The sequence below is a fragment of the Lepidochelys kempii genome, chromosome 3, assembly GCF_965140265.1.
Source record: "Lepidochelys kempii isolate rLepKem1 chromosome 3, rLepKem1.hap2, whole genome shotgun sequence".
NCBI lineage: Eukaryota > Metazoa > Chordata > Testudines > Cheloniidae > Lepidochelys > Lepidochelys kempii.
Genome location: NC_133258.1, coordinates 98,694,908 through 98,708,663, shown reverse-complemented (window position 1 = coordinate 98,708,663; position 13,756 = coordinate 98,694,908). Strand labels below are relative to the sequence as shown.

The 13,756-nt window shown below is 39.2% G+C and overlaps 1 protein-coding gene across 3 annotated transcripts in view; it reads right to left on the bottom strand.

The window, feature by feature from the left end:
- Positions 1-13,756, bottom strand: part of LAMA2 (laminin subunit alpha 2) — a 455,577-nt gene that overhangs the window by 8,885 nt on the left and 432,936 nt on the right. For all 3 annotated transcript variants that reach the window (XM_073337269.1, XM_073337270.1, XM_073337271.1), the window contains 4 exons: positions 10,988-11,164; positions 10,127-10,346; positions 4,588-4,700; positions 3,129-3,318 (listed from right to left, as the gene is read on the bottom strand). In XM_073337269.1, coding sequence (XP_073193370.1) covers positions 3,129-3,318; positions 4,588-4,700; positions 10,127-10,346; positions 10,988-11,164 — 700 coding nt within the window. The remainder of the gene's footprint in view (positions 1-3,128; positions 3,319-4,587; positions 4,701-10,126; positions 10,347-10,987; positions 11,165-13,756) is intronic.

Sequence of the window (13,756 nt, the reverse complement as noted above, 5' to 3'; positions counted from 1 at the left end):
TGCTACTACTTTAAATAATCTGTTTGAGAGCTTGGTGTCTGGTGACTATTGATGGGTCTTGGTAACGTTGTTGAGGAGATGATTGGTACGTTCATTTTTATTTGGCTGATGGTGAGGTCAAAGTTACAAGCTGCTGTAGCAAAGCAATTTGTAAGATCTTGTAGAGCTGCTTCAGAGTGCGTCTGCCGGGCAAAATCATGTGGTGCATTGGTACAATTTAATAGTTAGCCTATTAAAATATTAAAAAGTGTTTCCTTGGTTCCTTTAACATTCCCTCTCCTTGTTCAGTTAAGGAGCACATCAGTCACAGAGGATTCTGTGGCACATCTACAGTAGGAAGTACTGAAAACTGACAGGAGGGTGGCTGGGAAGAAAGGAACTGAAAATTGGTGGTAGTGCTCTTTGGGGTGAATTTGGGATACAGCTCTAAACTGGGTGGGAGTGTGATCTGGCCGGTAGCAAAGGAATTGGGTACGGAGTAGCTGAAGTACCCAGAAATATTATTACAGGGAGCCTGAAAAAGCTGAAGGATAAGTTGGGTAATAGCAGTATGGTGGGGTTGGGCCATAAGACTGAGATTTGGTGATCAAGGGCAATGCTAATACAATATAGTGTAATAATGAGTATCAAACCAGACCTAAGATAAGGATGGAGAAAACTCTAGGTCAGCTTCTCAAGCTTTTTCCATGTGGGATGCCAAAACAGTTGAAGTTTGCTGCAGTGACTCAGTCACTAAATCATTTGCATTCACATCCTAACATCCTTCGCGGGGCACAGCAAGAATTGGATTGGGTTGAGGTGGAGAGAGGGCATGTTCTATTGGGTGAGCGGCTGGTGTTGGGGATGTTGGTGCTGCCTGGGTGCTACCTGGGGTTTACAACTGGATGTGGATGCTGCTGGTGGGGTGTTGAGTGCTGGGAGGTACAGTAAGGTGGAAGTGGCGGGGTGCTGCTAGAAGGGAAAGGGGGTGCTTCCTCTTTACTCCTGTCCCCACCTTCACTCTGCCTTGTTCCAGTGAAGTGCTGCTTAAACCTGGTGAGGGGCTGACTGAATGCTGTGAGCAGCAGGGCCATATGGGTCCTTACCGCCTTTCACCCTCAGCCTTGCTAGAACAGAATGTGATGCAGGCAGCAGGAAACAGAGGTAGGAAGGCAAATGGGAGGAGTGCCCACAGGACAGGGCAGAAAGGCAGGACACTAGTAGGAGGGAGCCGTATTTCTCCTTCCCTCCCCTTAGCTAGCTTCCTTTGGGTCCTAGCAGAGGTGGCAGAAGCACATCTTGAATTGAAGCCGGGGAGGTGGACGGATAGCAGAGGGAGTCATCACATCCTGGCTCCATCACATCCTTGTCCCCTGGCTGGATTCTGGGTGTTGTGGTTGCTGCTCCAGTCCCTCTGGGTCCCACTCTAGCCTTAGCCCCCTCTGCATGTGTGCACAATTACTGCCTCCCTATCAGTGAAAGTGTGCCCTACCCCTGCCCACCGCTGGCCAGAACTTGATTGGCTCTCAGCTCCCAAACTATCAGCCAATGGGGAGGCAATAACTGGAGCTGGGCGGCGTGGGGCAGAGTCGAAGTGGAGAAGTGGAGCCAAGTGTGGGGTGGAAACATAGTTCACCTGCTGCAATATTTCCATTGTGGTGGCACTAGCCTCCACTGCTCCTCTGGTTCTGATGACCGTGGGTCCTCCTGTTCACCAGGGCTTGGCAATTTTGCCATGACTAACCTTGGGTGCTTCAACTCCTCTAGGGTTGGTTCCAACTTTTCTGTCCAAACTGTTTTCAGAGGGAATATTGGGTTGTTGAGTCAATGAAATTTTTCTTGAACAGTGTATGCTTTCGGCAGAAAATGCTGGGTTTTTGCTCAAACGTGTTTGGCTGAAAACAGAAAGATTCGGGATCAAAAGGTAGCTGTAGGGCCTCAGGAGAGTTGTAGTTTGCTCCTCATGTCCCCAAGTTTTTCTACAGGCCGAGATTCCCCACTGGACTATATCTCCCCTAACGTACCCAGGGCCAGGGACTCCATGTTGCACTCCTTCTTCACCAGAAGGGGAGATCTGTAATGCATTATGGGAGCTGTAATCCAGTTGGGGTCCCAGCCCATAAAGAACAATGGGGGCCGGAGGATCAAAATACCACTCCTGTGGGGCTCTACAACTCTCATTGTTGGCTGAAATCTTTCAGTTTTGCATTTTCACTGAAAACTCAAAATTTCCCATGGAAACTTTAAATGAAAACAAAATATTTTTTGATTTTGTCAGATATTTTCACCAGGGAAAACTATCTTTGGACCAGCCCTAAAGCCCTGCTGTAGACCAGGGTCTAGAGTACTGTGAGCCATGATTAAGGTGAAATGCTATTAGGGATATTCTGGTTTAGTGACAGGTTTTAATTTACTCTAGTTTGTGTTGTGATTAGCAGAACAGATCTGTCAAATTTAGTAAATCCCCCTGACAGTTCTCTGTGTACCTAGTGACTTATAATGCATTTGTTACCTCTCTTCAGCAGATACTATATTGATGATTGTGATATATTTCCTACCCGTTATCCAGAAGCCAAGTGCATTTTATATTCATAAGTGTTTCCTTTCCTAAAGCTCACAAACATTGCAAACATGTCTGTGAATATCATATTTGCTCCACAATGAGTTGAGGTAACAGTGCAAACAAAAGTGACTTCACTTGATTTTTTTTTTAAAGTTCTTTGGTCTTTTAACTGTGTCACATTTCAGCCACAGTGATACCTCAAAAGACTGTTAGCCCTAATGTGTCGTCTCATCGAGTGTGAAACCCAACAAACAAGTCACCTGGGCCCCATTACTTAGATAACGTAGACAGATGAGGAGAACATTATAATCTTCTCTGGGTTTCCCAGCTACATATACTGTATATTCTAATGTGACCCAAAATATGACTTTACCTACAGGACACATTTTCAAATATCGGCACCTAGCAGAATATGAACCTGTGTAAACATAATTACAATTACATGTTTGCATCTGAAAGCAAAAATTCTCCAAGCACAACTTAGGTGCCAGTATCTAAAAATTCAGCTCATGTAGATTTCAAGCAGATCTCCTGAACAAGTCAAGGATTTCTCTAGCACTTCTAAGCATCCCACTGCATTGAATACCTTGTGCCACTGGCCATCATTGATTTTGTTTGGAATCATTGTTTTGGTGTCCCCACTTCCCAGGTCATAGCTGAAGTAAGGCAGTCCATTCTTTATCTGAACAGTGGCAAAATCAGCATGGTTGATCCGGGCCATATAAAAAAGCAAGCCAGATTCAGCCTCTGTTCGGACTTCAAATTCAATTGTGAGCCTGAAAAGCAAACACAGAACCAAAGAATTTTTTTTCTCAAAATCAAATGGAGGAAAAATTAATTCTCTCTCTCTCCCCCTCCTCCCTTCCTTCCTTTCAGAAAAATGAATTTTTAAGAGGCCAGATACCAGTGCTTTTGTTTGTCCATCAAAACTTAAACATCATTCAGACCTGAGAGCTTCATTTTATTTGTTAGTCCAACGCCTATTGTGGAGATGTATATTATTTAATACAGCAACCCTGCTGATGACCCATGTAGGTGTCCAAAGTGATGCTATATAATGGAGTTTCTGTCTTTTCACCATGGTTTTTTTTTTAACTAAGAAATTACACACAAAAAACTATTTTAAAATAACATTACATTTACTAAGTCAAGCACTCAAAATTAGGAAATGTCAGAATTAAGGTTGCCTGTGCAATCAAAGGAAGGTGAACAAGACTAGGAAGGTGAACAAAATTCACTAGTTTCACTTGAAGCAATTATTAATTGTCACACTCTTTCACTGCAAAGGTGAGCAATGAACCAGGTATTGCTTCACAATCTCTGGTCCAATAGCTAGGACCAGTGTGTAGCTATAACTTTCAGAAGGAGTAATTCCATTAATTCTTCTGTGAGGGCGTGTAGCTTGGCGGTGTTCCTGATGTTGCAACAGGTAACCTTGCTGGCTGATTTTAATCATGAGACAAGAAGAGAAAAGAGGAAAAGGGACCTGCTCATTACAAGAAAAATAATTTGGTTTGTGAATCAGTGAACTTCACTTTCCTCCCCATGTGCAATTTATTAATTCTGTTGCATGAACTGGCTAAACTGGTTCTTGGCAATCGATATCATTCAACTGCACTATGCTCTTGTTTGAACAAAACCCAAACAAATAAAACATTACTCTTGATTGTGTTATTTATGGACCAAGATACCAAACTTTGAAAAGGACCACACCTGGCCTCTAAAACTGAGAACACTTTTGTGCACATAACCTTTTTCACAGGCCAGTTTTGTATGTCCCGAACTTTGATTCTCTCTCCCTCCTCCCAGGCCTCCCCAAATTTATTTGGGCACGCTACTTAGGCAGACTAATCATAACCCAGTTTTCATGCCTGAATGCTATTTGTGTGCACTAGTGTTTTTGTATGTACAAAACTGGGCCACAGAAAATTGCACTCAAGAATGTGCCTAAACTTTTTGAGAATACGATCCAGAGTGTTTTGCTTGTCAGTCATCCACATAAGACCTCACTTTTATTACTTCATCACAAAAATCAGATGGTGTACCTGTTCTTCACTTTGGTATCATCAAATGCAGCCGCAATATGGCTGTTCCTTGAAAGACCAAATTGTTTGCCACCCTCCAAAATAGCTGGCTCTATATCAGCAGCACAAGAGTCCTGCAAAATATAAATCATGTCATTGATTGAGCATATGAATTTATTATGTGCTTTACAGCAGTATAAAGCATACATCCGAAAATATAAAAAACCTCTTCTATAGTCTCCTAGGGATGCTAGTAATATTTTTCAAGAAGAACTTCTCATTCTGAACCTCATCTGTCCAAGTGCTAAAGTCCCTTCATTTACCCTGGAGCACTTTAGAATATGTTCTTTATTACAGGTATTGGCTCTGCAACTTCCCAGTGTCTTTTGTCTCGCCACGTAAAATAAAGTTAGCAGGCAATATAATGAAGATTTATTTTAAAAGCAGAGTTCCTTTAGACTTATGTACTGCTTTTTCATCATCAGGGTATGCTCACCAGATCTTTAAATGATTTCTGGACAGCTCAGTGCATCCTTAAATGTAGCTCACTGACACTTATACTTTAAGGTGCTGTCTTATAGAGCCTAAGCAGGACTGAAATCTTAAAGGGACACTATCAACTTGAAATCTAGCCAATCCTTAAAAAAAATAGAAGTAATTGCAGGTGCTACACCTGCCACTGAGTCCCCATGCCATTTTTTTGTTTGTTATACAATCAGGTTTCTTTCTCTGTCTTTCAAAATGTTTTCTCTCTCCCTCTTTCCCCTCCTCCCAGCCCCCCGTTGCTGTTTGAAAGACCCACACAAATATCAGGGAAACTGACTAGTTAATACAGAGGAAAACCAGGTACTATACACTTTGTGGTATCAAATGCACAAACATGACAAACCAAAGAAATAAAGAAAAATGCTGTTTTTTCCCCAGCTATAGTGGTCTCTTTCAGCTACATTACTCTTAGGTGTTACTTGTAACAATAGAAGGTAAAACATTTTCAGAAGTGTGATTTTTTTTTTTTTTTTACTGTGTCCCTTAGAACCTTGATCATATAGCCACGGTCTAGCACTGTTCAATTGAAAGGGCCACAATAATTATTATCTCCCCCAATACTCCACTTTGGGGTATAGTGTGAAGAAGTTTCTCAGAGGATCTAAAACAGCACGATCTCAGGACAATAATACCACAGGAAAAACAGACTTTGGTAACTCTATTTTTAAGCACTGTGTTTAACACTTCTGGATTGGCCACAGCCTCTGTCTGAGCCCTGATTCAGCAGGGGCCCTCAAAGTACAATGTGCTGTCTTGCTTGCCAAAGTGTTCTTTCTGTGAAGTATTTTCAAGATGTCATGCGTGATTCCCCAGGAAACAGGAAATTTCTATTGCAAAGAGGAAATTCCCCTCTCTGTAATTTCCCTCTTCAGTAATGTGATAGTTTGTCTTTCACAAGTCACAAAGAAATCCTCACAGCAGTTGAGAACTTTTTAAAAAACATTTTCCACAAAACCTACTAGTCTGTTCTGATTGTGACAACCCTCCATGTACAGTAGAAGAGCACGCGCTGTGACAAGTACACACCAATGTGCAATTAAAAGAAAAAAGGGAGAAAGATGTTACTCAACAGCACAAAACAAATGAGTGATGAATGTGAGATGATAGTCTTTCAGTGATTAACAAAAGGATAAAGGTGAGGTAATTGCAGGATAATACTCCTCTAATGCTGGCTAATGTCCAAAGCTGTTTTAACCGTTACAGTCTTAGCCTGACAGTTTAACAACTGGTAATGGTACTGTATATATAATATATCCACCATCGGTTGTTTAAACTTGGAGATAAATTAAAGTCTGGAATTGGCAGATGGATGAAGAATGAAAAAAAATGGACCTAAAGTGGACATTTCAATGGCACACTGGTGCATGTTACAATGTTAAGGGGGCAAAGTCTGCCCTTGGTTGTTTGTTTCTGGCCTCCAATGATTTCAGTTAGGGAAAAATTTGGTTGTCAGATGTCAAATATTACTAAACTATCTTAGTTGTTGCTACTTTCAGTAAGCACTGATGCTTGGGCTCAATAGGAGGACTGGTTGGGTAAGGAATTAATGGTCAGTGCCACAAATGTTGCTGGGGGGTTGGTAATAGGTTAATACACCTATTCATTTATTTTGTCATTATATTGGTCTTTTATTCATCTATCCCTTAAAAACAAAGTGTCAGTGAGAAAAAATTGTAAAAGAGAACTGTTCTAGAAAATTCAGGCTTTATTCACAAGCCTATCTCCACACTCATTTCAACAAAGGTCAGCCTGACTTTATCTCTGACAGTCTGACTTTACCTCTTTCACAAGTATGTGAGTTAAAAGCATGCATTATCAGACCAACTTGGAGTTTCCTGGCTCTGTATTTTGTATCATAGCCTTAAGGTGTCCCACATTTAAGCCCAACCAGTTAATAAACCCTAACATCACCTGGGAGCCTCAAAACTGAACCATTTTATTAATTACTTTAACTTCACTATTCCCTATATGACAGGAAACAGATCAGCAGAAACCATTGTATATCACAGAAAACTGATAACCTTAGTGGAGCTGTCTGAGCAAATAGGAACTTCACTGTTCAACTATCTCACACATTCCTCTACAAATGATGCTGCATTAGCACTCACAAGAAAAGTAGTTTGTTAGCAAAGGAAGAAGGCAGCACCACAATTCACCCAACAATGTTAAATAGAACAACTGGGGACCATTTGGGAAAATGCTGGAAGATACCGTGATGATGTCAAAGTAAGCTGTAATGCTGGCACTCTTCACTTCAGTGACAAACAAGTCCTGAGAAGCAGTAAATAATATGAGGCCGAAGCAGCAGTTACCAAGGCATTGTTCTCCAGCAAGACACATTTTAGCAATCCTAGCAGAAGACAGCAGCAAACAGGCGACCACTGTATTTCTAAACTACCTGACTATCCTGTGTCCTGTCTTCTTCTTTTTTTTTAATACAACTTCTTCATTAAGGGTTCAACTCACTGCTGTGGAGATGGAGAGCACATGAGTACTTAAGTCGTATGAATAGGGTGGGATTTAAGTATAGCAAAGTCTTGTTTGGGCCCCCTGCATGTGGGTGAATTTCTGTGCTGAATGGATTTGCACATAAGATTCTTCCAGAATGACTCTCAGGCAATAAATTACCGAATCATAAATGATGTATCCGCTGTTTTGATATAAACCATGGTTATGCTCTTTGTTGCAGGTGCAAATACCGAGCAATAGAGCTGAGTGGAATTTTTCAATACAAATTTTTTGGCAAAAAATACAGATTCAGCAACACTGAAACATTTGGCGAAGTCACGTAGATTTCACCAAATTGTGTTAGCCCCCCCGCCAACATTTTTTTTAAAAACCACAACACTTAAAAAAATTCTGAAAACAATTCAAATGCTTTATTTCAACATTTTCAAAATGAAACATTTTGATTTTTTGGTTCAAAATTATTTTTCATTTTAAAATTTTCTTTAGCTTTATCTAAATGATTTAAAGTGTTCAGAATCGAAACACAGTGTTTTGTGTGCAACCTAAAATTATTTTTTGATTTGCTGAAAATTTTTAATAAATTTGTATGAGTCAGCCCAAAATGATTTTTTTCCACCAATTTTCCAGAATTACCAGTAAACCGAAAAATCCATTATTTGCCCAGTTCTACTGAGCAGGATTTAGGTAAAAATAAATAAATAAATAAATATAAGAAAGCTAGATTACTTAAGGTGCTTTTGAATGTGCAGAATTCGAAAACACTTTTATTTTTCAAAAGAGAAACTTCAGGGGTGTTGGTACATGTGAATTTTTCACACATTTTTATTCAGATTGTCACTTTGGGCAATATATGTGGATTACACAATTCACCATGGTTCCATGTACCTCATGTGTAAATTCCATCTCTTTATTAAACAACAACATTAAACAATAACAATTATTGTAAATAATGTTAAACATTTAACTAATGTTAACGAATATTTATTCCTCTTAATTTTGCCCTTGAAAAATGGCTAGTATAAATACACACGTATTCAGACACTGGAAAGAGTCTCTCAGATTTATAGACAGAAGTCAGCCAAGCAACGGAAACAAAATAAATAAACAAAGAAAGAAACAAACCCTTCTCTCAAACAGCCTGACTTTCTCTCTTTTATGAGAGTGGGAGAGTGGCAAAATGGATTATCACCTTTATCTTGGAGTTTCTTCGCTCTGTATATTTGTGTCATAGACTCAGTGTTTTCGAACTGTATAATTTTTTTTATTGAAAATGGAAACATATCAGTTTCATCATGTTACAATTTCGCCATCTTGTGGGTAGTAATCAAAAGTGTTGCTTTAGTTCCTATATAAATAGGCTGGGCAGAATTCAATTTTAATTTTTTTTATCATTTCAATGGGTACTATAAATGTTTATTTTAAGCATTTTTAAATTTGTATCAATTTACATTTTCACCATTGCTCAAATTATGGGTATGAAGCATTTTTTTATTTGTATTGATTTAAATTTTCATGATTGTGGGAAATTATAAGGGTGGTCAGACAACTCAGACAACACAGCTACAGAGTTGCAACAAACTTCTGGGTTTGTACAAAAACAAACCCAAGACTGTGGATTTTTTCACAATACTTTCCAATTTACTATTTCAAGCCAATGTACATGGCAGAGGGGCATTAACTGGACAGTCTCTACATAAAAGAATAAATGGAAACAAATCAGACGTCAAGAATTATAACATTCAAAAACCAGTCGGAGAACACTCCAGCCTCCCTGGACACTCAATTACAGACCTAAAAGTCGCAATCCTTCAACAAAAAAACTTCAAAAACAGACTCCAACGAGAAACTGCAGAACTGGAATTAATTTGCAAACTGGACACCATTAAATTAATCTTGAATAAAGACATGGAGTGGATGAGTCATTACACAAACTAAAAACTATTTCCCCATGCTAATTTTCCCCCTACTGTTACTCACACCTTCTTGTCAACTTTTTGAAATGGGTCTTGATTATCGCTACAAAAGCTTTTTTTTCTCCTGCTGACAATAGCCCACCTTAATTGATGAGTCTCATTAGAGTTGGTATGGCAATACCCATTTTTTCATGTTCCCTGTATGTGTATATATATATATATATAATCTTCCTACTGCATTTTCCACTGCATGCATCTGATAAAGTAGGTTTTAGCCCATGAAAGCTTATGCCCTAATAAATTTGTTAGTCTCTAAGGTGCCACAAGTACTCTTCATTCTTTTTTCAGGATGCTATGATCATCCTATTGTCAGCTTTTTTTGAGGAAAAAAATAGTATGATTCAGGATTCAGGCTTGTCCTGAGCTTTAGTTGATAATCTGCTTCATTTACATGCTGGATGAAACATCCAGAACTCTATAATAGTGTAGATACCCCAACTACTCAATATCCTCTAGCTATCTACCACACCCATCATCATAATTTTAAGGCACCATTATTGATTCCTCTCCTCTTCCCACATAAAAGAGACTTCTCTTCTAAAACTGTTCTTCATAGACGCAATATAACTTACACGTGCAGGAGGTGAAGGTGGTGGAGGAGGAGAGGAAGAAAACTTGGGGGTGGTAGTTGTGCTCTCTTTCTCCTCTTTAGTATCAGGTTCAAGCTGGATCAAGACAGAAGCAGGGGTAGCTTCATCTTCATCTTCAGGAAGTCTGGCCTCGGGTTCTAGAGTGGGACACTGGCCTATATCTGCATTTTTGAAGGACACAGGCTGAGCGAAGTCCATGGGGCTATGGAGATACAATGAAATCAATAGGTCTCATCAATTCCTCTGCCTCTCTGTGTCACGGAAGAAGCTATGGTACTGCTCTGTGTTCACACTTGACCAAGCACTGAGTCTGTTGCTTTAAAGTGTTATCAATGTGATTTGTTTTACAGAAGTTCCATTTCATTCACCATTCCCTTTTTTCTGTCCACCTGTTCCCTCCAGATCATTAACCTAGTGGAGCAGAACTTTTCCTATGGTTAAAGCTCCACACTAGCATACTAATTTCCATAATCTGACAGCCCAGGATCTCAGTCTTATTTAAAAACAATGGCACAGAGTTCCATTACACTGGTCTATAACACCAACACATTACTCAGGTAAGCTGCTGTGGTCTGGAATGTGGCCGTAGAACACTCTGGTATGTTTTGTGGGCAGGCACTAGTTCTTGCACCCAGAAGGAGACTGACCTCAATAAATCAGACCTATGTCCTGTCAAGTGCATACTGCATATTGATATACCAAAAAGAACAATGGCTTATAAAGCAGTTTTTAGGTACCCTTTTGAGTAAGTTTAGCTTTTGACAGCAACTTTTCTCTTGGCAGATGAGGTGCTTATCACTTCAGTAACCAAAACACTTGTGAGCACTAGTAAGACCTACTTACATGGCATTGATGACAAGGTTCCATATGCAACCCTCAAAAGGGGGTATGTTCCTGACAGGTGCAGCCTGAAAGTGAGGCGGAGTCCCTCCCACAAAGAGCTTTTTAACAGTTATAGACTGATCAGTAGGTAGCCTCTGTGTCTGGCTTCTGTCTTCATCGACTTGAACAGTAAACATCCTAGGAAAAGATTAAAAACAAATGAATAAAAAAGGATCTACTATGGCTATTGCTTGCATTAAAATCACCATTTTGCAGGCACCATTTACTGCTGCACCGGCTACCACACTGGGTGAAGCCAAATTGCATGATTAGCAACACCACATTAAGCAAATATTAGCTACTAACAGGTTCACAGCCACTACTATGCTTCCTTCATTAATTCTCCATCAGGGCATGGCAACACCAGACAGTGGAGTTGCAGTAACAGTAGCTTCTGGTTGAACTGAAAATAGTAGTCCGAAGCATGACAGCACTGACATGGTAAGAGTCAAGCCTGCTGTATGTGACATTATGTATAATCAAATAGGGCTCAGTGGGATATAACAGCATGGGGTCACATTTTGTTTGGCTCTTTATTTTCTGGTTTGTACTAGTTATTATCTTCTTGCTAGAGGACAAACAATTCTCTGGAGTGCTCTGATTGCAGGAATCAACAGTGGATATATACTGTACATTTTAAAAATATATGGTTAGTCTGTTTTGCGGGAAGGGGGTAAGGGAGAAAGCCATGTGGATTGTTCACTGTAATTACGCAAACACATGGTCCAAATGTAAGAGAAGAGGTCACACAAAGACAATGCTACAGAGCAGTGAGATAGAGGCATACACCCATGTATGTCAGTGTAAAATTATTGAAAGATTTTTACCACGTTTATAACAAGGCTAGGAGGGTAGAGAAATCTAGCTTGTTAGGAACCTGTATGCTGAAAAGAAGGAAACAGGTACTAATACAGAGAATGTAGATGTAGAGAGACTGTGAGTTATTTTGATGGGTAACAAACATAACATAATAAGGCATAACAATAACAGGGTGAGCAATCTATCTGCTGCTATCTTTGGGACAATCTGCAGATGAGTGATGAAATGGACAAAGGCTGTAGCAACTTAGCAAGTCTAACTCCATGTGAACTCAGTGCCAAAAGGTGGATCAGAACTTCACTGTGTTTGAAGGTGCAAGTGGAATGCTATTTGACATAATTTCTTTACATTGCTATACTGGATTTAATAGACATTAGCCATGGGAGAGTAACAAAAAAGAGAGAGGACTCTGGTGCAGGTTATCAAGTGTGCTGTTATTTTAGAGATGTTGAGTCAATTCTCTATTTCAGGATCACAAGAAGTTAAATATTAGGGCCTAAATATTTATACATCGGTGCCTAGAGTTAGACATCTAAATCCATGTTTAGGTGCCTAAATAATCAGTCTCATTTGTTCAGAAGAAGTGAGCACCAACAGAACACTCTGAAAGAGTCGGTTTCTGGCAAATAACCTCATTTTCTCAACTATAGATTCATATAACAAAGAAAATTCAATCCTCCCTCCTCACTCCCCCCCGCACCCAAATAATACAAATCTTGTAAATTATAGAATATAAATGAATTAAAAAAACTTTATCCAGGGGAGGCCAATTTTCAAAGTTAAGACACCCAAGTACATGTTATTTGGATGCTCATATGCAGAAACAGGCACTCAAATGTATGCACAAAAATTAAAAATTAGGTTTACTGAGTGCAAAACATCCAATCTCTTCATAGTTACAGGTAGCATCATTTTGATCAAAAGACATAAGTTGTACACTATGCCTTTCTTAGATTCCATTCTATTGCAGGAATTGCTTATACTGTACATTGTTGCTTATTGACACCTTCAGCCAAGTACAATACTTTATCTCATCTTCAGATTACCATAGAAAACATTTACACATTTTGCAACAGAATACTACCAGACAGTGCATTGGTCCTGAACACTATCCTACAATTATCCTGGAATGGGAAGCAATTTGTTTATAATTATATGGACAATTAGCTACTTGAAGAGTTTTCAAATGATGCTCCCCATATTTAAGCCTGAGTTGATGACAAGCAGATAAAGGGGTTAGGTTTAATCATTTATATCTTTTCATTTCCAATCCAGCCTGTGTTACATGAAGTGCACAGTCTTCATTTAATTTGTTTTGTAACAGAGCTACTGAGAAAATTTTGAAGGCTTGATTCTAATATGCATCTCTCATCACTGGATGGCGTTGTAGAGCAGTTATGTTTTGATTTATTATAAGAGATTATTACCTTTGTTATAAGCAGTTTTATTTGGTGATTCAAGTTAAAAGAGTTTACCTTATGTTTAAAAATTTGTATTATCATCATCACATAACATTAGTCTTTCAAGAGAGCATGATGGGTTCTTTTTTTTTAATATAAGAAAAAATCTCTGTCCCTACGAATTTACAATCTAACAAAAAACAAATGACAGGAAATACTGGGGTTGGGGAACAAAATTGCAGTAGGGCATTATTTACAACAAACAGGTGAAAGAGGCAGTGAATTTCTCCTGAGCAGAGATTATAGTGAAAGAAGGCAAAGCCAAGAGAAATGATTTTTAAGGTAGAGGGGAGAAAAAGCACCTGGTGACTAGATGGAAGAGGAAGTTCTTCTAGGCAGTTGGGAAAAAGACAAAGTCATAAGTGGAGTTTAGATTAGATGACCATAATAGTTTTAACTGTAGTTTTCACACATTAGCTGGTCAAGGTGAATCATAGTGAGGCACCTATGG